Here is a 26,258-nt window from a genome sequence, read left to right as displayed (position 1 = left end):
AAGGTCCCTGCATAAGGATAGTCTCTGGTATATCTTCACTTTGGCATCGGATCAGGTTAAATCCATTAGTCATATCAGCCACTGAAAAGGATCCAAGTCCTTTCCATAAATCTGTCAAAACTAGCTTAATTTGGTCTAGGGGAAGAGCCTTACCTAGAAATTTACCAAAAAGTGCACATTGCATATGATTGAAGGCTCGAAACTGGAGCTCCTTATCCACATGAACAAACTCTTGAAAGAGGTTTTTAATCTCTGTATGTTGTCCTTCTAATTTATGGTAGAGGGGCTAACTACAGACTCTAATATCTACTTCAATGTAGCCACAGGTGTCTTTTCCTGCCAAAGCAACCCGGTTTGAAAGTCCCTTTTAACACAACCTTCAGCAGCTGGAGCCTATATTCAGTCACTTTCCTAATTGCTTCATTTACTGCCAAATCTCAAGTCTGTTAAAATTCCGTCAAATTATTCATATGTCTGGACAATTTCTTCAAATACAAACAAAGAGTTCTGAACTAAAGATTAACTCACCACAGGAACATCCATGTAGTAATAAACTTTATTAAAGGACATGGAGAGAGGTGTAAATGGAAGAACTATTCCTCTCTTAGGTTTGTTACGAGTGACCACCTCTGCGGTCATTTCTTAATTGTGTCTATTTGGGAAATAACATAAAAGACTACTACAATTACACATCTCTTCTCCTGGTGGGATTTTATATAGGTATTACAAGATTGTCTTATAATACCAGTTTGCAGCCGGAAAGTATTGAAGTTCTCTATCGCTGCCATCCCCAACCCCTGCCATCAGGTTCCTCCACGCAAAAGATAATGCAATTTCCATCATCTAGGAGACATCAAGCAAGCAAAATTCCAAAAGAAGAAGAAGAAAAAAAAAAACTAAACTTGGTCCTCTAGAACACAATATGGTTTCCAAAGTTGTTATTTATTGAGTTGGAGAGAAATTACTCACATATTTGTTCATTCATAGCTGGGAGCAAGCATTTTGTTGACTGCCAGACCATTGAATGCAGAAGTCGTAGGCGAGCTCAAATAGCCCCCCAGATTAGCCATTTGAGAATAGACTCTGCAAATGAAAAAAAAATTAGAGACTTGTCTTTGTGCTAATATTGACTAACATGAACAATGAGGCATATCTCATGCTATCAATTGTATACACGTGTGCTGTTGGGGCATAAAGCTCAATAAGGAGCTACTGACCACTATGGGTACGGAGAAAAATATGAACCCCCCTGCCTCTCGGCAAAAGGAAGCCTGATAACAATAGAGCATAACAATGATATTCAATTTAGAAGAGCAACATTTCTGAACAAACACAAGACTGACAAAGGAGAGCAGGCTAAAATTTCATTGAAGAAGAAGAAGAATAAAGAAATCATGGACTAAATACATGTTTATATATATGAATTTGTGCCCCAACCATTTCTATTTCTAATTCACCACTAACTCAAGCCATTATACCTATGCTTCAATCAGCTCAATGCTAAAGAAATATATAATGAACCATATAAATGTTTACATTTTCTGTATGTTGATCTTATTCCCTGTTTCCCTCCTACTATTTTTGTTACAAAATCTCAACACTAACTAGTCACAAACCATTTCTAAAAGGACTAACTACTGTGGTGCTCCAACCTCTTATTCCAGCTGCAATTATTTTTCCGAGTCTCTGACCACTACGTACAATACTCAATATTTGTTTGCATTTCCATCACCGTTTCATTCATTAGAAATCCTCATTTTTTGGAATTTGTATAGACCCTTCCCTGATTTTCAGTGATAACAAATATACCCTTCCACAGCATTGTTCTTAAAGAGTTAAAGTAGTTATGATACACAATAACTACATGTAGAACCCTCTGTAACCTAAAGAGATTACATGTTATCATTATGCTGCCTCCCACGAATTTGTAAATTACACCACCACTCTAAACTTTGATTAAGGTGATATTATTTAGATATATGGCCTGGCATTCAAGACTCAAATTATCGTTAATATATTGTTCCTTAAAACTTGCAGCAACATTAGTATAACAACTTTAATGCCAAATTTTCAAGACCTAAATTTTTTGGGAGGAGCATGGTGACAGCAACATTGTAATTTTTAAGGATTGTGAATAATTTTGACAGACAATAACTAAAAAGTCAAACAGTCTGCAACCTAAAAAGATTACATAACACCGTCACACTGTCTCCAACCAATTCAACAAATTTGACACCACTCTGAGCTTCAATGAAATTGATATTGCATTAAATAAGGCATAACCTCGAATTCAAGAATTAAATCACTGGAGAAGTGTTGCTCATCAAAATTTCACACTCAACACCTTCATTGCCTTTGATAAACACAAATTAAACCTAGAATTCAAAAATTAAATCATGGGAGAAGTATTGTTCTTTAAAAATCTAATTGAATTAATAAAGTGATTTTAATATCGAAATATTTGGAGAAGCATTTCCCTTAAATGTCAATACATAAAATTTTGGAGAGAAGCATGATTCACCACATTCTTAAACATTTAGAATAACATCGATGGACAACAACCAGATGTGAAATTCTCTGCAGCCTAAAGCAAGAACACAATATCATCACACCCTGCCTCCCATATACGGACATCATAAGTACTGAAATCTAGAGGAGTGATTTCTTTTATACCAGAAAAAAGCAAAAGCAAAAGAGAAAGGGGAACAAGGAACCCTACCTCTCAGAGATGATCTGGAAAAACCTCAGGTTGGGAAGTGTGATCCCATGATGATCATCGGCCCAATCCAAGAACGCTGTCCCTTTTCCCCTCCATCCTCACTATCAAACCAATCTAGATCCAGAACTCCATCTCCACTGATCTCATGGACACCTCCCCACGAAGCCGAGCACCGCCTCCATCCCCGGCGGCCAGAGAGAGGCCAGAATCATCTGAAGACGACGATCTCGATCGGTTCATGAAGCACGCTCTACGAGTCCCAAACCTAATCTTGCCCGATCGGATCGTTCAACGAGAAATCGTGGTGAGAAATCCACCGGAAATCGATTGGGGGTCTCTGATCTCTCCTTTGTCGGAGAAATCAGTGGCGAGGGAGCTAAGATCATCGGCGGCGGCGATCGGGTGCGTCCAGCTGGTGAATCATGGGATCCCGAGGGATCTAATCGAAGAGGCTGCTGTGGCCGCTGCCGATGCATTTGGAACCACTCCAGAGGAGAAGAAGAAGGCGGCGAGATCGCCGGAGCGGAGGTGGGGATTCGATGTAGAAGACGACGACGAGGAGAGCTTTTGGTGGGACGGAAGCAGCCTCGAAGAAATGGCGGGAATTTCGAAGTGGAATTCCAACGGTTTCAGGTATGTCTTTTTTTATATATAAATAAATTAATTTAATTTTTTTGAAAAACATTGGGACATTCCTAGCCGTGAGATTGCCTTGGGATGGATGCATCATAACCTAACCTCCTGATCTGTGACGCAGAACGCATTTATATTATTATTTTTTTATTTTTAAATATATATTAAAATATATAAGAAAAACAGATAATTTTTTTGGCACAATATAAATCAAGTTTTTATATATAATTTTAATAATGTTTTCTTAACTATGGTGGCTGGTTATTCATAAATTTTATTTTATTAATTTTAGAGAAAAAAAAAATTTCTCATTATTACTTATGTGAATGATTATTTATTTATTTATTTATTAATATAGAGACAAAATGGAGAGGCTATGGTTAGACATGGAGAAGATTTGCAACAAAATCATGGAAATACTGAAAGATAAAAACATGCATAATATTGAGAAAGAAGTGAATGAACAAGTGTCATACTTTTGTGTGCATAAACACTGTGAAGTTGGTGATAAGAATTATGAGAATAAGAATTATTATAAAGAGAAACATGAGATGATGATGATGCTGAGAGTGTTGATGAGGAGTTGGGGTTGTTCTCATGGCCTCGCTTTGCATGTTCCTTCAAATGCTACAACATTTCAAGTCTACTTTAAGGAGAGATGGCTTTCATTCACTCCCAATAAGGATGCACTTGTTCTCACTCTTGGTGACCAATTACAGGTTTGTTTTTCTTCATCTCAATCTTATATTATTATTATTATTATTATTATGGTTGTTTAAGTTTTCTGTTTTTATTAATGATAGTATGTATTATTATTGTGGTTGGAAGTAAATTTTTTTTACTACTTCCAACAACATTAATTAGATTAAATTTAAAATTGGTATCATTGTTTAACTTATTTGAGCATGTTATGTTAATTCGTATTATGAAATTTTAATTGGTTTAACTTAAACAGGATTTATGGTTTATATTAATCTTAATTTGTCATTTGAGTCAAACATAGGATATATTTGAATATTCACCCTAAGATTTAAATTTCTAGTTAAAAGTTATGATTCATAGCCTTTACTAGGAGTTTAAAAAAATGTTATTTTTTAGTAAAACTCTTTTATATTTTATTTTATAAGCTTTTTATATTCCAAATTTAATTTCTTCAAATTTCTTAACAAATCATATACTATAAAAGAACTTTGAGTTATTGAAAATTTAATTAGGAAGTGTAAAAACAACTCCAAACTAACCCTAAACTTCTATTATTTTATTATTATTATTATTTTTTTGCATTCAAGCTTGTATAAGTGGAAATTGTTTTTGTAATATTATAATATTAATTAATTTATGAATTTTTATTTTCATGTATTAGATATTTATTCCAATTTGATACCTAAAAAATAATAATAATAATTTAAACTTACATATATATATATATATATATATATATATATATATATATATATATATATATATATATATATATATATATTAAAATGAGAAAGTACCAACGTACAGTTCTATCTGGTCAATCAATATATTTTTTAAAAAAATATTTATAAATTTGTGTATTATTTTTTATTTTTATCTTTTTATTATTGTTGTTGTTTATGCAAGAAAAAAAATATATAAAAATAAAAATAAAAACATTCTTATAGTACTTATCTTTGTTTTTATGAAGAAATGTAGTGGTGGCTTCTACAAGCATGCCATTGGAAAACAAGTGATCTTCCACCAAAGTGACAACAATGTCCCCTCCTCCTCCTCCTCCATCATCTCAATGGCATTCTTTTATTCACTTAATGCATCATCAACATCATCATCATCATCATCATCATCCATCACAAATTCTCATAAAGAGAAAACAATCTCTCTTTCTCAACAACTTATTGTTGCAACATTCCTAACACTTCTCTTTCACTTGTTTGTCTATTTGTTTGTTTGAGTTTTACTTTTAAATTTCAATTTGTCTTTGGAAAGGGAAGTGTTCTATTTGTATTTGGCTTTGTTGCAAGTGATTTTTTGGAAAGAAGAGTTTGGATCTATATGTACTTAATTTATGAAGTCATTTTTTTGAATTAAAACACAAGTTCAATATATTACATGATTTTGATCATTGTAATGATGTGATTTCTTTTCTTTGTAAATTTATATTTACTTTTGTTAGACTTTAAAATAGAAGTCAATGCATCTTCCAACTATGGCTTTGTTACTTTTTATTTTTGTTTAATTTAATTTAATTTTATCATTTTTATAACTAAAGCAAAGATTTAAAGGGACGCTCCACTCTTCCACTAATCATCTATCTTTTTTTTTACTTTTATTTTTTGTCTTTGTTGATGTCATGTTAATCGCTCTCTTTTCTCTTTTCTCAAAGGAAATTAAAAGCACAGATCTAAATGTTATTATTAAATTATAAATTTCATATATGTTGAAGTATAAATAAGTTTGTTTATATTGGTTCACAGAAAGGTAATTTTGTTTTTTTAAAGTTGTTTTTTCATAAGTGTTTTTTAGAAAAACTAAACCATGATTTCATTTTGATGTAAATCTTAACAAAAGTACTTTTAAATTGTATAAGTTACATTTGTTAGAAAATATTAGTGAAAAAGGAGATTTTCAAAAATTGAGTGCAAGAAGAGTATTTATTCATAATCCTTTAAAAAATAACTAACCATTATAATTTATGAGACAATTCCATTTTATTATAATATATATTGCAAATTTATTAGAAAAAAATTTCCTACAAGAACACAATAAACAAAATGGAAAAATTTTATTAAAAAAATTATCTGGTTGGAATTAATTCAATAAAAAATTAAGATATCAACAGTAAAATATTGCAAATTAGATATTTTAATTTGAACTTATTACAATGTTTCATTAAATATACATTTAATTTTTTTTCACTTTTAGTTAAAAAAAAGAGAGGTGGCAATCCGATTAGCAATTAACATGATTAATGAGGATTACTGTAGAGAGTGCTTTATGTGGCACTTAAAATCAACATCTAATCTCATATTCTACCACTTTTTAGTGCATTATAGTCATATCACCATGCAGCTTTATTCTATTTATATGATAGTAATTAAATAAAATAGAAAGTAAGGTTTATGGCACAAAAAGAATATATACAATTAAAAGTTTTCGTTGTTGTTTTTCACATTGATACACTATTTAATAAAATAAAAATCTAATTACCACTATTTATTCCAATGTAGAAATATAATATAGTTTTTTTTAACAAATTAGCGAAGCCAGATATAATAGAATATATTCTTTTTAAAATATATATTATAAAAAAATTATAAGTTTTTTTTTAATAAATGTGGACACATGCTATGATCTTCAACTATTGTTATGAGTAGGAGAGCTAAACCCTCCTCGGAGAAAAAAAAAAATTAAAATCTCAGTGCATAACAGTTTTTAAAATTTTATTTTTTTTATCACCTATCTTGCCAAAAGGAAAAAAATTAAAAACTCATAATCAGAATATTCAATAATTTTATATATATTATATAGATATCATTGAAACATTACACAATTTATTTGAAGCAAAATAATAAATCTTATAATGTTTAAGAATTTTAAATTACATGCTCCTATGTGTATTAATTTTTAGGGATGAAACCATCAAGAGGAGCAAGTGGAGAAACTTTAGGTGAAAAAGAACCATTAGTTGTGCATCATTATACAAGTCATGAACTAGCTTAAGATTAATATATATAGTTTAAAAATGAGACTAGAGCCCATTAGGGACCAAAAACTATTGTTTATGTTAATAATGAAATTGTTAATGGCTTCACCTTTTTCAACATCACACTCCCATGCTTGAATGCTTAACAATGTCTTGTGTCATAGGTTGGGTAAGACAATAATTGGGATATCATTTTTCTTGTCTTCATTAATTAACCTATGGTTTAAATCTAGTTAATCAAAAGGATGTTCTTAGTTAGCACCCCACTCTAGCTTTAGCCTTATTATATATGTATGCATTCTGAAAAGCTATTCATATATTTATTATTTCCACCCACGCCACCAAATACACAACACTAGTTTGTTTCGTTGAAACATTATTAAATGAATTTGGATATATTGTGAATATTCAGAGAATAACCCTTTATTATACTAATTATTCAGAGTTAGGTTTCAGGTGGTTGGGTTTTGTAAAATATTATGGATTTTTTTTTTTACAAAGTCGATAAGCAACAAAACAAAAGACAAACACATACGGGGTGCATCAATCACGGTGGCTTGACTGACCTCTTAGAGATATATATATAAACTCCACTTGAAAAAGAAAACGAGAGGTATTCTTCACACAGAACTCTCACATGGGACCTAAAAAATGAATTATAATACGAGAAACTCAAACTTGAGACCTTTCAATCACAAGCATTGATGGTTACCAGTAGTTTTGCCTACGGTTCCAAGCTTTATTATTTTTTATTCATTAAAATATGATTTTGCAATATTAAAAACTAAACTCAAGCATATGCAAGCAAATTGCTAAACTTTTTTATGAGTAAAAGTGAAAATAATATATTATCATTGTTATTTGTTTTTCTCTTTTTTTTTCAAAAATATTTATTTTTAACATTCTACCATTTGATTGCTTATATATGTTATTATTTTCAAAAATATTTTTGTGATTTATTGTTGTATATATATCTCACTAATGTTCACTAGTACAATAATAGAAATTCTAGTAAAAAAAAGTTTTTAAGGTTTATGGAGTAGGCGTCCGCTTAAGCAAATTATTAATATTCCTTAATTGTTGTTCTTTTGTATATTATATTAATTAGCACGTGAACAATTTAATTTTATTTGCCTTGTTCTTTTTATAATTAGATTTATTTGTTTATTAATTGAACCACACATGAAACATGCTAATCCCGTTCAAACCATATTGATTATCTTAATCATGAATTTAATATACTTTGATTCACGTGCTTTGCTTAATCAAAGTGAAATATTAGTTTTCAGATCTTTATCATGTGATAATAGTAGGTCTGTTTTGATATGATCTTCTTTGATTTTTAGTTCAATATTTCTACACATGATAAATGTTGAGAGATTGATAACAGTGCAAGAACATTAAAGAGAAAAAATAATATTAACATGATTAACTAAAGGTTTAGAGTTTCAAGATAATTACTCAAATGCATACATATTATGGGTAGAAAAGAATATTTAATTTCTCTTCATTTGTATTTATCATTGTATATATAGTGGCAATTTTTAATTCAAATAAAGCTCAAACTAAAGTCCATATAATTCGGATAAAATTTATATAATATTTTTGTTATTTTTGCTTATGCTCTCTAAGTCAAAGGTAATAAATAATTATGATAAAAAAATTTAGTGTAATCTTATAAAGAGGGCATGTTCTATACAACCTTGGAGTGGTTAGGGGATTGAAATCTAAGCACAATTTTTTTTCAACCAAAACCATTCGATCATTGGTGTTCCAGTACTTAACAAATTGCAACAATCTAAAAATTTTTACAAACCAATCAAGCACTTTTCCAGCTACCGAGTACAACCTAGATGTATTGTATACAACACTGTTTATGCTCATTCCTCTCTATTATATACCTTTTTCATCATGTGAGGACGTTTGTAATGTCATATATATATATATATATAATGACGCCGAGGAAGAGCTTCGTAGTGTGAGATGAACTTGGCGGAGATGGAGGACGAGGCCGGCGACAAGAGGAGCTTGATAGTGCGGGATGGCCTCTGAGGGAGAGATCAGATCGTTAGGGAAAAGTTTTTGTGTATAGAGACATGAGAAAACATCACAATCTTTAGATGAAGAATCAACGAGTGTGATGAAAACATCCTCAGAATTTAAAACTAGGGACGTTCTTAGGGAACGTATGGTCTATATATATATATATATATAATAAGAAAAATAAGAGCCCACCAGAAATGAAAATATGCACCCAAAAACAGAAGATAACAAAATAGTTAAAACTCTTAGTAACTGAGTACAAAAATTAAAAAAAGAGAAAATAAAAATCCACTAGGAATGAAAATATGCATTCAGGAACAGATGACAATAAAATAGCTAAAAATCTTAATAACCGAATACAAAGATTAGAAAAGAGAGAATAAGATTATACCATGAGAGGAAATATGCATTCAAAAATAGAATACAACAAAATAGCTAAAACAAAAATGAAGAAATAGAGGGCCCAGGACCGATAGATGAATCCTGTATATGCATAGTATTCTACTCACTTATTAAAGTGAGTTCCTGACAAAGCCAGCCACATAAAATATCAAGTTGCAGTTAAAAGACAGGACAGTAGCTTGTTTACTTTATTGATGCTCTTTTAACTTTGATACCGTTTGATACTTCATGGCCCTATCCCCTGCTAAGCATATTTTTCACACATTATTCTCAGCCTCCATTTAATTAATTATTCTGAGAATTAGAATTTTTATCTGCAATTTTTCAAAGGGATATTTTTATCTTAGAGGCATGATCTGAGGGCACCTTTGATTATTCTTTTCAAATAGGCTTTTAGTTTTAGCCACTGTTGCAAACTCATTAAAGCAAAAGAAGACAAAAGGTTGTGGTGGTACTGGTATCAATGAATTGCAACAATGTGTAAATCATGCAGAGGCATCAGAAGCAAATATTTTCTGTTTGTTCTGTTATTTGTTTATAAATTCAATTCTTATTGGTTTTGACATAAAGGTTATTTAATTTAAATATCTTATAACCAAACTCATATTATTAGAGAGAAAACATTAGTAGGACCAAAATCGGAAAGAATAGGCATAGTCTAAAAAGAGCAATTTAATTTATGGTTACCTTCCACAGTTCCAAACATCTGGACCTTATGGTTACCTTCATTACATTCAAACATTAGATTGCTGTGGGACCTACTTTCTAGAGCAATTATCTGAAATATTTGGCTGGAACGTAACAACCGCATCTTTCAAAACACTGCATTACATTTTCCTAAAGTATTATTCAAAATCATTAATATGCTGCTTGCTTGGTTTTCTACAGCTTCTTTACCCCACCAGCAAACACTCAATGAAGCCTCCAAGAAGATAAAGCGCTCCCTCGACTTCCTGAGCGCACGGACCGAAGATAACACTGGCAATCTTGACACTCTATTGATTCAGAAGTAATCTATTCCTTCTTGCAGCTCGGACTGTCTTGTGACTCCAGACGGATTTCTTCGCTTTCCCAGCTGCCTTATTTGTTTACTTGTATTTCTTTTTCTGAGTTCTTCACTGCTGGTGAGAACTCTTTGCTTTGTTTTTCTTGTTGATTGTACTTTTGGTTTGCTGCTCTTCTTTTTCAGGAAAAAAATTGGATATAAATGACTCTATTTTTGTTCATTTTTCCTTTTTTCCATGTGGTTGGTTTTTTCTAATATTATTATATAAAATGACATTTTATTGAATTAAGGTGTTTAATCCCTCAATCCATTTCTATGATAATTATTTTCTGGTATTGCCAATATTTTTTGTTCAAGTTGTTGTTACATATGTAGTATTAGTTTGATTTTACTATATCGGGGATGATAGGGCAGATCAAATTTTGTACTATCTACTTATTCTGTATTTAGCTATATAGTTTTGTAATTATTTTTTTTTGTATTTTTTTGATAAAATTATGATTTATTTATTTTTATATAATAACAATATACCTTAAAATAGTGAATTTTTAATATAATTCAATTTAATTTAATCATTTTTATAATAGAAAATTTTGTTTCACACACTAAAGCACCTTTGCCCCAAAGACACTAGTCCTAAAATGAAATATTTGGTTAATGGAACACGCATTACTCAGGTTTAAAATGTGATGGATACAGATTTCAAACGCCATGGATATAAATGTCAAATGGCAGTGACTATGGTTGGTGGTTTACAACCTAATTCTCGTGTTGGCTAAATGAGAGCGTACGAACAGGTCATTATTGTCTTTTATGTGCACGCCATTTATGATATATGTGCTTGTCACATTCGTTAATGAAAAATCCACACCCCTTCATCTAGCAATGCTAGGTTGGTGCTTTAAATTTACTTTTCAAAGTGATTTTTTCAACAAACAAGAAAAATTAACAAATACTTTATCATAAAGAAGAGGACAAATTAACACTACCCAACCTCAATTTTTTAAATGTTTTTGGGCAAGAAATTAACAAGGGGTTAGGCATAGAGCCATAATACTAGTTAAAAGTTAATAATTATAAAGAGCCTCAAATCTCACATTCCTAAGCAAACATTGACTCTCTCATTGTCACTTCTAGAACTTGTTCTATTTTGGACAGGCATTTGGAAATGTGATACAAAAATACTCTCATTTCTACTACAAAGACATGTTGTGAGAGGGTCTCACGCACTAATTAATAAAGAATTAACCGACAAACCAAGCCATGTCCTACAAAAAAGTAAATAAAAAGGAGGCTTTTTCTTTACAAACCATCAACAATGGCAGCTCAGCAGCCATCAGAATCCTCCAACTAGCATATAAATACACTGGGTGCTCCTCAAAGTTGCTTCAAGTTCCTCAAAGCTAAGTACATAGCAAATAGAGATTGAGAAATTAAAATGGCAGAAGTTGAGAGGAGTGAGAAGAAGAAAGCTCATCACATGCATGGGTTCTTTAGTTTTGCTGATTGGATTGATGTTCTTCTGATGTTGTTGGGCACTGTGGGGGCTGTTGGTGATGGATGCTCAACTGGTTTCATACTTATCTTTGCCAGCAGTGTCATGAATAGTTTGGGTGGGCATGCTCATGGTGATCAGAAACAAAATAATATGAAGTTCATGCATGAAGTGGAGAAGGTTGGACTTCTTTCTTGTTAATGTAGTGATCTCAATGCTTATTAATTCTTACTGTTTTAATTCATTCTGACAATTAATTAAATTATATATATGTATGTTCATTTGATTTCTGCAGGACTGTTTGTACTTTGTCTACATAGGATTAGCAGTCTTGGTGGTGGCTTTCATGGGTATGTTATATTTCTACTAGTAATTCAAACTTCATGCATTTATATATTGGCTTTAATTTAATTGTATGTGTGTGTATGTGCTGCAGAAGGATACTGTTGGAGTAGAACAAGTGAAAGACAAGTGCTTAGAATTCGATATCGATATCTTGAATCAATCCTGAAGCAAGAAGTCGAGTTCTTTGATTCTCAAGAAGCAACTACTTCTGAAATCATCGACAGCATTTCACGAGAAACTTCCCTTATTCAAGAAGTATTAAGCGAAAAGGTGTTTATATAAATAGAATTCATTCGAAAAGAAAAAGAAAAAAATCTAATGCCGAAAGCATATATAATACATGATTTGTTAATGTTCTCAAAACAGGTGCCTACATTTCTGATGCACTCTTCAGTTTTCATCTCCGGCATAATTTTCTCGACATACTTCTCATGGAGATTGGCTTTGGTAGCTTTTCCTCTTCTTCTACTACTTGTAATTCCCGGTATAATCTATGGGAAATATCTTCTCTATCTCTCCAATGCAACCAGAAAGGAATACTCCAAGGCGAATACGATCATAGAACAAGCTTTGAGCTCAATCAAAACTGTGTATTCATTTACTGCAGAAAAAAGGATCATGAAGAAGTATGAAACCATTTTGGATAGTACTGTTAAGCTAGGAATCAAGCAAGGGATAGCAAAAGGTTTGGCAGTGGGGAGCACAGGACTCTCCTTTGCAATTTGGGGATTCCTTGCTTGGTATGGAAGTAGATTGGTAATGTATCATGGTGAAAGTGGAGGAAGAATCTATGCAGCTGGAATTTCCTTTGTCTTAGGTGGACTGTAAGTGATATTATTCCTTTGACCTTGCATTTATATATCTTCACATATATATATATGTACATTTATAGATGCATGTTTCAATGATTTGTGTTAGATTTTCTCGAAGGATAGAGTAGTACTTCATCTAGAATTTCAAATATTAAAAAGGAATGTTATGGTTTTTTTCCTTTTAAATCTATGTTGTTAAGATGATAGTTAATTTAAGATTGAGAAAGGACAAGTTGTTTATATATGTTTGTCTTTATACATGATTATGTCGGTATTGTCGGTATTGCTACTTTAAAGGGATGTTGTTGGATCTAAGGTCTCAAATTAACATACATGGAAAGAAACATCCTCTTTTTATTTGATGAATGATCAATCAAATCTAAAAAGTTAAAGCTTGTAAATGTAAGGCCTAAATTTAACAAAACTGGCTTTTAGCTACATCTTGAGCTCGAACATGAAAAGAAACCTTTGCCTTTTATTTCAACTGAGGGGATATGATTATACGATAGTGGTCGATAAAGTAAGACTTATCTTTGCCTCAGAAAAAAGCATTTATAGATGTATATTTCGGCAAGTATCAGTAAAGTAATATCACTTTAGTAAATATCTGTAAATTTACCATCTCAAGCATGACAGAGAACATCGTCTTTTTTATTTGGATGAGAGGGCTTGCGTTGTGAGATATTAGGATCTGATCATCCATAAATAAATGACTACTTAACAAAAATAGTCATTTATATGTAGATGCAGATCGATGATTATAGTAGTACTAATGCTTTAATGAAGATTCTTAGATCTAGAGTCAAACATGAAGGATCAATTACTTTTTTCAAAACAAGAAGGGAGATAGAAAGTTAGGCCGATAGAAAGTAAGACAGAGATTTAACTCAACAAAAACAATTGCATTTGTAGATGTATGTTTCGTTGATTTTGTCAATGATGTAACTTCAAAGAACACCATTAGATTTAGAGGCTCGAACATGAAATGAAACATCATCTTTTTATTTTGATGAATAATATGATGTGATGAGATAACAAGAGATCGCTAGAATTTGAAAGAGTTGATAAAATGTAAGAGCTAAATTTAACATATAGATATAGAAGCATGCATCGATGATTATCATAATACTCAAGTTTCAAAAAACACTGTTAGATGTTTGGATCTAAGTCTCGAACATGAGAAGAAACAGCATCTAGTTATTTCAATAGGAAGATTTGATGGGGTGATAAGGGATCGATTCTTAATTGAAATGTCATGTCAATAGAATGTGAAAATTAGATTTAAAACAGTTATGATTTATAGACAAATAATTTGCTGATTATGTCGGTAAAATGTCACTTTAAAAAAGGTGATCATTAAATTTAGTGCTTCAAACATTTACAAGAGGATGAAATGGTATGGTATCTCGATCCAATCTAAAAGGTTACATTGATAGAACATTTATAGATGCTTGATATCAGTGATACTACTATCAATCATGCTTTAAATACATGATCTAATATAAAATTTTAACCTGAAAGAAAATGACCTTGAATTCGATAGATTTTTTTTACTGCTTTTTCCAAAAGAAGAAAAAAGAAAAAACAAACTCCAACACTTTGTACCTTGAAAATTTGGCTTTAAGTGGTTAGGCAGGCACTCCCTCCAAACAGTGATTATGTGCTTGAGCTTCGAACTTGTCCAAAAGAGCACCTAACAAAGAGAATATTATTATCATCCTCTTTTTCTAAAGAAACATTTCATTAGTAGTCATTCTCAATTACAAAATTCTGTGTTTCTTTGACAATTTTTTTAGTATATTCACCAACTTGCTTCAATGTTAATTCTGTTTTCCACAAAACTCGAAGAAAAGAATTCAATCAAAGGAAAAAAAAATCATAAATATATATACATAAACACAAAGAATCATCCTTTTCTTTTTCATTACTAACCTGAGATTTCATCCTAATTGCTTGAAAAAACTCACAAGAATTTACTCACAATGAAGGTCGCTTGGAATGGCTCTCCCTGAAGTGAAGCATTTCACCGATGCATCCATCGCTGCAACCCGAATTCTCGAAAGGATCAACCGCATTCCAAAAATAGACACTGAAGACCCAAAAGGCCTAACTCTAGACCACATCCAAGGTGAAATTGAGTTCAAAAACATCCGATTTTCCTACCCATCGAGACCAGACACATTTGTAATCAAGGACTTCACTCTCTGTGTTCCTGCGGGGAAGACAGTGGCTCTGGTAGGGACAAGCGGTAGCGGGAAGTCCACCGCCATTGCTTTACTTCAGCGGTTCTATGATACCGATGAAGGCATTGTAAAGATCGACGGGATCGATGTCAAAAATCTTCAGCTAAAATGGATTAGAGGAAAAATGGGGCTGGTCAGCCAAGAACACGGGCTCTTCGGTACATCAATAAAGGAAAATATATTGTTCGGTAAACCAGAAGCTACCATGGATGAGGTTGTTGCAGCAGCAATGACTGCAAATGCTCATAATTTCATCAGACAACTGCCTGAGGGATATAATACAAAGGTTAGGGCATTGCAGTAATTTCATATGTTTGAATTGGGTAACGGCCAAGTTGTGAACTTACAACTAGGGCTGAACTTTGAAACCAGTGCATAGCTATTATTCCAAATGACAAAAATACCCTGACATTTCTGCAAACATTTTGGTTTCAGATAGGGGAAAGAGGTGCACTTCTATCTGGTGGGCAAAAACAACGCATAGCCATTGCCCGGGCGGTCATCAAGAACCCTGTGATCCTCCTCCTCGATGAAGCCACAAGCGCACTTGATTCTGAATCAGAGAAACTAGTCCAGAATGCCCTTGATCAAGCATCAATGGGGAGAACTACTTTGGTATGATAATAATATTCATCCAACTCATTGAATTTTTACAGAATTAATATAGTTGTATGTATGTGTATGTATGTAAATATGTATGGATTTCAGGTTGTAGCCCACAAGCTATCAACAATAAGGAATGCCGATCAGATTGCTGTTATCGATGGAGGAAGGATAATCGAGATTGGTACTCATGAAGAACTGATCAGCAGAAATGATAGTCATTACTCACGGCTTGCCAAATTGCAGAGGCTATGTAGCAACATTGATCAAGAACAAGTCTCCGAGTCATGTAGACCGTCAGTGGGGAGGAGTAGCACAAGCCATATGAGCACAACAAAAGCAAGTCCGATGTCTTTCGCTTCCCCATTATCCATTGACGATCCTCCTAGCATCATCTCTCATCCAGCTCCATCATTTTCTAGGCTTCTCTCAATGAACTCACCAGAGTGGAAACAAGCATTGATAGGCAGCATTTCCGCTGTTGTCTTTGGTTCAATCCAACCTATTTACGCCTTTTCTATCGGTGGGATGATCGCCGCATTCTTCCTCCAAAGTCATGATGAGATAAAGGCAGTCATCCATCGATACTCCTTAATCTTCTCTGCTCTTTCACTTGCCTCCATCATTGTCAACCTTTCACAACACTATAATTTTGCATACATGGGCGAGCACTTAACACGAAGAATCCGTCTATTAGTGCTCAGTAAAATCCTCACATTTGAAGCCGGATGGTTTGATGAAGAACAAAACAACAGTGGTGCATTGTGCTCTCGATTGAGCAACGAGGCATCTCTTGTCAAGACATTGGTTGCTGATAGAGTATCGCTTCTCGTTCAAACGACTTCTGGAGTAGTTATTGCTGTGTCAATGGGCCTAATAGTCGCTTGGAAGCTTGCCATAGTTATGATAGCAGTGCAGCCATTAACAATATTATGCTACTATGCTAAGAAAGTAGTACTATCCAGAGTGTCCATAGACCTTGCAAGAGCTCAGCACAGGAGTACTCAGATAGCAATTGAAGCAGTGCAGAATCATAAAATGGTGGCATCTTATGGTTGTAGTGCAAAAGTACTTAAACTCTTCGAAGAAGCTCAAGAAGAGCCAGTGAAAGCTGCAAAGAAGAAGTCATGGGTAGCAGGGATCACAATGGGGTGTTCTCCTTGCCTTTCATTCATGTCCTGGGCTTTCGCATTCTGGTTTGGAGGTAAACTAACCGAAAAGGGTGACATATCGGCCGGAGATGTATTCAAGACATTCTTCATCTTGGTGAGCACCGGGAAGGTGATCGCTGATGCAGGTAGCATGACATCGGACCTTGCCAAGGGATCAGCCGCCGTTGCTTCATTGTTCGATGTGCTAGATAGGCAGTCCATGATTCAAGGCTCATGCTATGTAAGCTCTAAACATGTCCTTCAATAAAGTGTTTGATGTTTGAACCAAATGTAATAATTCATTTTATGTGTTAGGGGGATGATGACAATGGAGGAACCAAAATGGGGAGGATTGAAGGCAGGATAGAGTTGAAGAAGGTAGATTTTGCCTACCCGACCCGACCGCAGACTCTGGTTCTGCGAGAATTCAGCTTGGATGTGAAGGCTGGGACGAGCATTGGGTTGGTTGGTAGCAGTGGATGCGGGAAATCAACAGTCATTGGTTTGATCCAGAGATTCTATGATGCCGAGCGGGGGGTGGTTAAGATAGATGGAATAGACATCAGAGAACTCGACATTATTCAATATAGACGGTTTACAGCTGTTGTCAGCCAAGACCCGATGATCTTCTCGGGGACAATTCGGGACAACTTGACCTTTGGGAAGCCAGAGGCAACAGAAGATGAGATCATAGAAGCTGCAAAAGCAGCAAATGCACATGATTTCATATCGTAAGTCTGGATGCATTTCAGCAAACACTTTCTCCACTGCTTCAGGAAAAAAAAAAGACTAAAACAAGAGTTTGTTTTTGAATGCAGGTCACTCCAAGATGGATATAATACAGGGTGTGGAGAGAAAGGAACACAATTATCTGGCGGACAGAAGCAAAGGATAGCGATTGCAAGAGCGATACTAAGAGAACCGACAATACTTTTGCTCGATGAGGCAACCAGCGCCCTAGATGTGCAATCTGAAAGAGTAGTGCAAGAAGCTCTGGAAAGAATCATGGTTGGAAGAACAACGGTGATGGTGGCTCACAGGCTCAACACAATCAAGACAGTACACACAATAGCATTTGTAAATGAAGGCAAGGTCATGGAGCATGGAAGTTATACACAACTCATGAACAAGAGAGGAGCTTTCTATAACCTTGCAACACTTCAATCATGAAGGAGTACATATTCCTTTTTACGAGCAACTAGTTCGTATGGCAAGGATTTTTTAAATATATATATATATATATATATATATATATATATATATATATATATATGAGAATTCTGTTACAAGGGGAGTAGCAAATAACATATTTTCCGGGAACTATAAGCGAAATATGGAAGAACTCCTTCAGCAGATACTTCAGTACATCATGCAGTAGTAGTTGGATAGTAGTTGATTATGGGCTCCCACGAACTGTTATCTCAATTGCCCGAGCCACTGGCTTTTTCCGATGGACCAACTTGTCTCAGTAACTGAAAGACAGATAACTAATTCAATAATGCATCATTAAGTTGATCTTATCAAACTTGCAAATGAAACTCATACCTGGAAATAAGCCTCCAGCTTTTGTCGTAATATAGCATGTTCCCTCTTCACATTTTGGAATGATCTCAGGCAACTGTAAATATTCAGTTGTTTTAAATACTTGAAAGTTGCAGCTTTTCAATTAAGTTTTCTTTATGTTCTCAATTAAGTCTTGTGTCAAAAATTGAATATTCAGTCATGGATAGAATTGATAAATGAGTTCGTGCGCTTATTAAGGATTGAAGAACTCACCGATCCATATTTCCTTCATCACAGTATCCTCCAAACAGAGTGCACTCACTTTTCACTTTCAAAGCGCCAATGCTGCATCAAACACAATATCATTATCACCCACACAAAGAGCAAGGGTGAACCTCAGAGCACAATGTTATGCATTCCAAATACTTCTTTCATGAATAGGCAAAAATAATAATTATTAAAGTGATTGAATAATATAAAAAAAAAGGTCTTTAAATAATAATTGCCAAGCAAAATATCTGTCTCAGTTCTAATATAGCAGAAATGGATCTGCATTAGTCCTATCAATCAATGGTATTCAGAGCTAGTAACTACAGTGTATGTCAGATAGCTACCTGCAACTACTGCCCTTGAGGCGTTCAACATGAGTTCTCAACCTGTGGAAATCTTGAGGATGTTTCTGCCTGCACAACAAAATTTTACTGGTGTTGTTCTTCAGAATTATCACAGTTAAGATCAAGAATTTCTGAAGAAGTTTATAAAGAAAATATTACTCACAAAGCTTGTTCAATGATGCCAATCAATCTGGACGAATCTCTAAAGAATAAAGTCACCACTTCTTCCACAAAATTAGGGCTAACATCATCCTGCAACTCTTCCAACTGATGGAATTGTTCATCTAGGTAACCCTGCAATAATACAACAAGCTCTCATCCAAGCAATTTCATACAGACATGCACAATATTTTGTTGAAGTGTGGGTGTTTCATAGTCAATTCAATCAGCCCAAAAGTGGGTCTGTGTGCACACATTTCAGCTCCAGTTCATATATTCACAGTTGTCATATTGGATGGTTCAACCCAATGGATAAATCATATTATGAAAAACACAGTTAAGCAATTTTGTTAGGCCAGTTATAATCATGAGTTTTACATTTAAACATGATATGCCATTATATTACCTACTTAGCCATAAAGTAAACTCCCAAACAGAGTGAAATTTAAGAATTAGTATATACAGTGATAGGATGCCGGACCAGGCTTATATATTCACATCCATTTTCGACTAACTTCACTGACTCTAATGGGGTGAAGATGCAACCAATTAGCTGGTTGGTTCTACGAATCTTGTATAAAGATGAAGTACTTTACAGAATGTCACTGCTCCAATAGATGAGCAATAAACACGTCAAGGTTTTGACTCCCTTCCAATCCACGGTTGAGGTGCAGTAATAAAACGTGTGTCGAGGGAGTTTTATCCACATTGTCAGAAAAAAAAAGAACAAAAACAAAATGCAACATATTTAGATAGCACATTGGAAGTTAGTAAACATACAATGACAAAGGGTGATACTGAAAAGGACAACTTGATAAAACTACCAGGAAAACTCAAGCAGAATAATGAGAAAAGCAATTGCATGCCTTTCATAAAAGGAAAACCCGATAGTCAATTAGCATAAGAATTTTATGAAGCTCTAGATGATTGTAAGGGTGTGGAAGAAAGAAATCAACCTGATCAAAAAGGCACTTCTTCAGGTACACAACCTGGCGTTGCATGTTAGAGCCCTCCATGTGTTCTCAAAGTAAAATGGAACAGAGATAAGATGAAAAAAACAGGGGATGAGAAATGCAGAACCATGGCAGTGCCCTATATATAGCAGAGGTAGAAGGGAACCTTATTGAATTACAAAAAGTAACAAGAGAATGGCACGTTCTAATATGATCTCCTATGCATTTGTCTAACGAAATCAATGTTGTGGTGTGGCAGATTTGCTTGCTAGACTAATGCAGATATCTATACAATTTGAGATGGCGACCCATGGCCACATAGATTCTAAAACTTTTTTCAATGGAGAAACTTCACCAGGTGTCATCATTAATAGAAGGCCGCTGCAGATTCTTTCGCTCCACCTAGCAAATAACACCATGACTTCATAGCTCATACAGTTCAAAATAGGCCAATGCAGGTAAGTTCAAAGGGTAGTCTATTGGTAACTTTAACCAAGATTTGGATGACTAGGTGCTGGAAGCCATCTCAAGAAATATGAGCATGAACCTGTGTGATACTAAATTTGAACAACAACATTGTTGCCAAAAATTTACCACTATTTAAAACGGATACATTTGAAACTAAACGTGCATAGGAATCAGGAACTAAATAATACTATGTTAAGTTCAGTAAAATAAGTTCCTTCTCCTTTCGCACAATAATTAGATAAGCCGGGGCCAAAAACTGAAAAGTAGTCCAAAAAGAGAAGACACCAAGTTTGTATTTGAAGGAATCTTAACAGATAGCCAACATGCTACAATGACTTCCCAGTTTGACTTATGGTGTCTCTTGCCACCACAGTGATGTCTTTTGATTTTCTTCGCAGAGAACACATGAAGGAAGCCTGGCGAAGAAAAACCATCTGCTCTTCTTAAAATGCCTTAAATCACCTTCTACTCTTGTTTCTTGACTTCCCTTGCTCAAAGTGAAAAAATTGGCACCCCTGAAAATATGCTAAATATGCAGCATTTCCAACATAAGTATCATCATATATATTGTTGTTTTATATACTCCAGTTTACAATATCAAGCAAATTTTGACAAGCTCACATCACAATACGCTTCATGTCACATCCACAGCAAAGCAGAGTATATTATTTGGATTTACTTGTAAATACACATTAGCTGAACTTTCTTTCTAACTGGAATTATTTTAAAGTGTGGCAACCACTTGCTTGTCGCATTTGCAAGCGTCACTTTAAGAATGCCATGTAACATTATATCTAAGTTAATCATTAATTGTTCTTTCCCACAAAACTAATATCATTTTTTCTCTCAAGCAGACTTCGTAACCTGAGTGAATCATCAGGGGATAGAATATATAACTAAAAGCAAAAAAGTCAAAACAGGCCACCAATAAAAGGGTAACTTTTACTACGGTTTTCAGGTCACCACAAAATAAGGACAAGGAGGAGGACAAAAGCATGAGAATTTGCATAAGGGTTCTTAACTTTATTCCTTGAGTGCACACTAGTATGAGATGAAGAAAAGAATTCCAAGCAGCTCTCTCTCATGGCTTTCATATTTGGCCTCTTTCAAGTGGTCCTATCTGCCAATATGCTTAATAGGGACCAAAATCAACAAGACGGTCATCATATGATTGCTATATGATTATGATTCCCACTCAGCACTGTTATCCCAACTTGGTAAGGGAGAGAATTCCAACCTGGAGGGAAATACAGACGCCATAAAAGGGAATATTCTCAGAACCTTGTCAACATGACAGAGAGAATAAATATAAATCCAAGTCATTGAATAAATCTGACCCCATGATGACATAAAATGAGACATCTTTCGGCCCCCCTCTCAGTCCCCCACTAGACAGAAACAGCAAATAAGCACAAGTCTAAAACAACCTCCCGGTCACACCCACCATACGTTGCCATGATTCATATTCCAATCATGGGCATAACGACCACTCAATTTGACGTATAAAGAGGCAAAGCATAAATCACTCAACAGGCAGATGATTATATCAGATGTTCCAAAACCAATACATGTCAGAGATAAAATGGGAACTCAAGAAAGATTAAAAATGAAGGTACACTAAGTGCGTATAACAGTATAAGTTACATTTTCCAGTTAACAGCCTTCTTTCTTAACCAGATAATCGGAATCCTTCATTGACGAATATTGGATTGGCAATGAATCGAATAAAGCTCAAACTACTTTGAATATGTGAATTGACATTGAAACCAACATGATTTTTTCTACTATGATTCTTGGAATCCAATACACAATTAACAAGAAAACCATGAACATAGAAGTATAAAAAAAATAACACTTTTGGCCATATGGCAAAACAATTTACATCATTAAAAAAAATGTGATTTTTATTTCAAGATGAATCAAAGTTATGCACCACAATATCAATAAAAGGATATAAACGAACAACCACAGTGAAGTTTCAACCTTATTGCCATGGGTTCACCAAACTACACAACACAACACTACACGATCAAAAACATCACGAAGTGAAGTAAATGCACTAAAATCTAGAATTCAAAACGAAAGAAACAGAGGTTGGGTCATACCTCTAATGGCGGGAAGCGAAGGGTTTGGGGGATGCAGCGGCGGCGAGAGCAGGGGAGACGGAATGATGCCGTTAGGGCATGCGCGGGTGGAAATGGGGCACGTGTCACACTGGCAACACCATGCATGCCTTAAGATATGTGCTCCGATGATGGAAACAATTGGACGGCTGCTGTGTGACCACGTCTCAAATCATCAAGTGGATGATATTTTAAAAAAAAAAAAATATTGAGAACATAACACAGAATGAAATTATTTTAAAGAGAAAAGGATTGGGAGTCTCGTGAAGAGCCTCTAGGGAGTTTCCGGCGAAGGTGGAGGTAGTGAAGGGAAGGAGAAGGAGTCTGCCGGATCCTACATCGACTGGAGGATTTTCTCGGTAGCAGAAAGGTATGTCGTATGCTCAGGTTGCCAGCTCTTCCTCTTAAGGTGAGTTACCTCCTTTGAAGCGTGTGGAGAAGCGTAGCCGCGCTGGGCTTCCTTCCGGTTAGGGGTGTAAATGAGCCAAGCTACTCGTGAGCTACTCGAGATCGGCTTGGTCAATGCTCGAATTCGATTCAATTTTTCACGAGCCGAGCCGAGCTCGAGCTGCTCATTTATGTTAACGAGCCGAGCTCGAGCCCAAAAATACTCAGCTCGTGAGGCTCGCGAGCCTAAACGAGCTTTTATATATAAAATATTAAATTATTTATATATAAATTACAAAAATACATAATTATATAAACTATATAAAATTACAAAAATACTTATGTATACAAGCTAATCGAGCTTAAACGAGCCGAGCTCGAGCTACTTGAGCTTTTCAGCGAGCCGAGCTCGAGCACAAAAAAAATAGCTCGAACGAGCTCGCGCCTTCGAATAGTATACTCGAACCGAGCTCGAGCCTGGTGATACTCGGCTCGGCGCGGCTCGTTTACAGCCCTACTTCCGGTCAGTCATCCCTTACTGGTTCTAAGAGGCCGAGATCTCCGAAAGATGCCTCTTGTGGATGGTGCTTTAGGAACACTCACAAAACCACGGACTGTCAACACCAAATAGTATGCTTGCGTTGTGCGTGTGTTGGCCATATGGCAGCTCGTTGGCCAGTGGAGTCGAAGAGGAGTCCGCACAGGAAGAAGGTGCATGTTCGCTCCAAGCGTGTGGGGTTGCAGGTGGAGTCAACAGGTGCTCCGGTCGCCGGGGTGGCCGACTCTTCGCGTGGGGTTGGGAGAATCCTGCAAGTCAACCGGGCTTCTCTCTCAATCCCATTACCTCCGGAGACCTCTAATCTGCGAGAGGAATTGGCAAACGTTGTTGTTTTGACATTGGTGGAGGGTTTTGTTAATGAATCAAGTCTTTTGGCTGTCATCCCCTCCGTTATCAACAAGACCTTGGCGGGCCCCATTACACCGTTAAACGAGTGCTCGTTCTTACTTCCTCTGTCGAGCAAGGAGGAGGTGAAGGACCTTTGTAAGCTAGGTGAAGCTAGGATTGTCACTAAGGACGGTCCTTGTGTGATCATGGTTGCACCTTGGTCTGCTGAGATTGGAGCGGTGGGGAGAGCTACAAGGGAGGGACAGTGGGTGTCTCCTTGCCTTTGGAATTGGACTTCAGTATGGGGATGAGGAGATACAACATGCTGTTCACTGCGGAACGTGCAGAAGCTCCGACCTTTCGCAGGGAACTGGGTTACTATGTTCTTGGCCCGAGAAAGAGTGTTGTGAGAGAAGGCGTTTCTACGGGTGATTGGAATGCGAAGGAGGTAGAGCGGCGCCCGTCCTCTGGGGCTTCTGCGAGCTCGGTCAATATTAAGATGGTAGAGCCTTGCTCCCATCTGGTGGATAAATGTTTCAAGGAGACGCCGTCCGGCAATGTTGCGGAGGAGAGATCGGAAGGGTTACCGGCTACTCTGTTAAAGGAATTGCAGGTGGTGGTTGAGCCGCGCTCCCACAGTGGCACCGGCGCGGGTCCTGGACGTGGGCTGGCTTGCAGAACTGTTGGTCCGACCGATATCTCTGGGAGGTCTGGTGGTCGTTCGTTGGCTCGGTCTCCCGAGTGCCGCTCGTCAGAGGGGGCAAGGAGTAGGTTATCGCAGGGTACGAAGTGGAAGCATGTCGAGGTCTGGCGAGCTTGTACTCGTGAGACGCTGGACCATGATAAGAAAATGACAGACGGCAACGATAGGTTGGCTGGGGGAAGTGTGGTGCAGGTTAAGGAAAGAAGGGGGCAGGTTAAGGTTCCCAAGGATGATGCGGCGCAGGTTAAGGTTCCCAAGATTATTGCGGTGCAGATTAAGGACAGTGGGGATCAGTTTAAGGTTGCAGATTTGAGAGAGAAACCGATGGTGCACGTGAACGAAAGTGGGGGCCCAGCTGATGATTCTCTGGAATTAATGTTGGACCACGATAGCGAGGTGGGTGTTGGAGATCCTTTAGTTGAAGTAGCTGGGCTTAACTTGGTTGTGGGCCACAACATGTCCGAGGAGATTAATGATCTTGTACTTTTGTGTGAGGTGGGCCAAGAATTGGGCCGTTCTCCCCTGTTGCATGTGTCTGGTTCCATTGAAGAGGATGGGCCGAACAGGGTTTCTGGTCAGGCCTTGGTTACTGATGTGGAGAAATTGGGACATAATTCAGCCCAGGGTTCTTTTATGGGGCCTGATGTTGTCCCGGGTCAATTAGTGATTAATTTCAGGGATGATTCAGTGGTTCCTAATATTGCACCACCGGAAGGTTTCTTGTGGAAATTTCTGGATGGGGTTTGGGCCCTTGTCCCAGGTTCTTCCTTAACTGAGGCGGGCGATACCGGTGACACTGAACTAAGGGTTGGAGGAGAGAATTCTGATGCTTGCTCATCAGATACGTCGGTACAGGACCTGGATGGCGACTCGGACGTCTCAATGTCAGAATTCGAAAGGAATTTAAGGAAACTCCTGCCAGGCTTGAATGAGGAGCATGCATCGGGTAAGATTGAGCAAGCAACGGGAACCAGGAAAAGTGAACGACAGAGGAAACCTCCCTCGAGGTTCAATGAGGAAGCGGGGTACCTGGTCGAACCACCTAAATCTGCTAAGAAGAAAGGTGTGTCTGGAGCATGTGATAAAGGTACGAGTTCTATACCTTTATTCATTGCTGATTGGTCTGATGCTCAAATTGCTAAATACTGTAATGCATGTGGTATTTCCTTCTCTGATTCTGCGATTGAATGTTTTAAACATATTCGTAATCTAGAATTATCTCGTTCTTCATGTCCTTTGGGAACTGTGGCGACTTCTACGGAGGGTCGGGTATCTAATTAGTTGACCATGAACTTAGTGAATTGGAATGTTAGAGGGTTGGG

The 26,258-nt window shown here is 36.0% G+C and overlaps 3 protein-coding genes and 1 long non-coding RNA gene across 7 annotated transcripts; 2 read left to right on the top strand and 2 right to left on the bottom strand.

Moving 5' to 3' along the window:
* Positions 1 to 711: 711 nt before the first annotated feature.
* LOC120259363 lies at positions 712 to 2,792 on the bottom strand. The gene is made up of 3 exons (XR_005536096.1): positions 2,720 to 2,792; positions 970 to 1,083; positions 712 to 843 (listed from the first exon to the last, which is right to left on the bottom strand). It is a non-coding gene; the product is annotated as an uncharacterized LOC120259363 (long non-coding RNA).
* Positions 2,766 to 5,308, top strand: LOC120259362 (1-aminocyclopropane-1-carboxylate oxidase 2). Of its 2 annotated transcripts, none has more exons than XM_039266951.1 (3): positions 2,766 to 3,352; positions 3,711 to 4,071; positions 5,033 to 5,098. In XM_039266951.1, exons 1-3 carry the CDS (start codon positions 2,865 to 2,867, stop codon positions 5,084 to 5,086), a joined length of 903 nt encoding a protein of 300 aa, XP_039122885.1. In that variant the 5' UTR covers positions 2,766 to 2,864; the 3' UTR covers positions 5,087 to 5,098. The 2 variants fall into 2 exon arrangements, with proteins under 2 accessions (XP_039122885.1, XP_039122883.1); XM_039266949.1 differs by having other exon boundaries at positions 2,768 to 3,352; positions 5,025 to 5,308.
* A 6,562-nt stretch (positions 5,309 to 11,870) lies between these two features.
* LOC120258682 (putative ABC transporter B family member 8) lies at positions 11,871 to 18,715 on the top strand. The gene is made up of 10 exons (XM_039266131.1): positions 11,871 to 12,166; positions 12,282 to 12,336; positions 12,423 to 12,601; positions 12,698 to 13,155; positions 15,132 to 15,672; positions 15,822 to 16,001; positions 16,095 to 17,381; positions 17,456 to 17,871; positions 17,959 to 18,364; positions 18,395 to 18,715. Exons 1-9 carry the CDS (start codon positions 11,930 to 11,932, stop codon positions 18,308 to 18,310), a joined length of 3,705 nt encoding a protein of 1,234 aa, XP_039122065.1. The 5' UTR covers positions 11,871 to 11,929; the 3' UTR covers positions 18,311 to 18,364; positions 18,395 to 18,715.
* On the bottom strand, positions 18,489 to 23,006 carry LOC120258683 (pseudo histidine-containing phosphotransfer protein 2-like). 3 transcript variants are annotated; one of them, XM_039266133.1, is made up of 7 exons: positions 22,943 to 23,006; positions 20,373 to 21,352; positions 19,421 to 19,551; positions 19,258 to 19,344; positions 18,917 to 18,988; positions 18,686 to 18,758; positions 18,489 to 18,612 (listed from the first exon to the last, which is right to left on the bottom strand). In XM_039266133.1, the coding sequence occupies exons 2-7, from the start codon at positions 20,430 to 20,432 to the stop codon at positions 18,562 to 18,564; spliced, it is 474 nt and encodes a 157-aa protein (XP_039122067.1). In that variant the 5' UTR covers positions 20,433 to 21,352; positions 22,943 to 23,006; the 3' UTR covers positions 18,489 to 18,561. The 3 variants fall into 3 exon arrangements, with proteins under 3 accessions (XP_039122067.1, XP_039122066.1, XP_039122068.1); XM_039266132.1 differs by having other exon boundaries at positions 20,373 to 21,363; positions 22,943 to 22,994; XM_039266134.1 differs by having other exon boundaries at positions 19,258 to 19,326; positions 20,373 to 21,363; positions 22,943 to 22,994.
* Between the last annotated feature and the right edge of the window lie 3,252 nt (positions 23,007 to 26,258).

Source organism: Dioscorea cayenensis, chromosome 4 (assembly GCF_009730915.1).
Source record: "Dioscorea cayenensis subsp. rotundata cultivar TDr96_F1 chromosome 4, TDr96_F1_v2_PseudoChromosome.rev07_lg8_w22 25.fasta, whole genome shotgun sequence".
Lineage (NCBI taxonomy): Eukaryota > Viridiplantae > Streptophyta > Magnoliopsida > Dioscoreales > Dioscoreaceae > Dioscorea > Dioscorea cayenensis.
The sequence above is the reverse complement of the archived record's forward strand: the minus strand, read 5'-3'. Positions and strand labels throughout refer to the sequence as shown.

Excerpts from the sequence above, each read along its gene's own strand:
- LOC120259362 (XM_039266949.1), top strand. The coding sequence starts at position 2,865 with ATGGACACCTCCCCACGAAGCCGAGCACCGCCTCCATCCCCGGCGGCC. Across the intron at positions 3,353-3,710 it reads TGGAATTCCAACGGTTTCAG|AGACAAAATGGAGAGGCTAT; the intron begins GTATGTCTTTTT and ends TTATTAATATAG. Across the intron at positions 4,072-5,024 it reads CTCTTGGTGACCAATTACAG|AAATGTAGTGGTGGCTTCTA; the intron begins GTTTGTTTTTCT and ends GTTTTTATGAAG.
- LOC120258683 (XM_039266133.1), bottom strand. The coding sequence starts at position 20,432 with ATGGAGGGCTCTAACATGCAACGCCAGGTTGTGTACCTGAAGAAGTGC. Across the intron at positions 19,552-20,372 it reads AGAAGTGCCTTTTTGATCAG|GGTTACCTAGATGAACAATT; the intron begins GTTGATTTCTTT and ends GTATTATTGCAG. Across the intron at positions 18,989-19,257 it reads CTCAAGGGCAGTAGTTGCAG|CATTGGCGCTTTGAAAGTGA; the intron begins GTAGCTATCTGA and ends TGTTTGATGCAG.
- LOC120258682 (XM_039266131.1), top strand. The coding sequence starts at position 11,930 with ATGGCAGAAGTTGAGAGGAGTGAGAAGAAGAAAGCTCATCACATGCAT. Across the intron at positions 12,602-12,697 it reads AAGAAGTATTAAGCGAAAAG|GTGCCTACATTTCTGATGCA; the intron begins GTGTTTATATAA and ends TTCTCAAAACAG. Across the intron at positions 17,382-17,455 it reads TGATTCAAGGCTCATGCTAT|GGGGATGATGACAATGGAGG; the intron begins GTAAGCTCTAAA and ends TTTATGTGTTAG.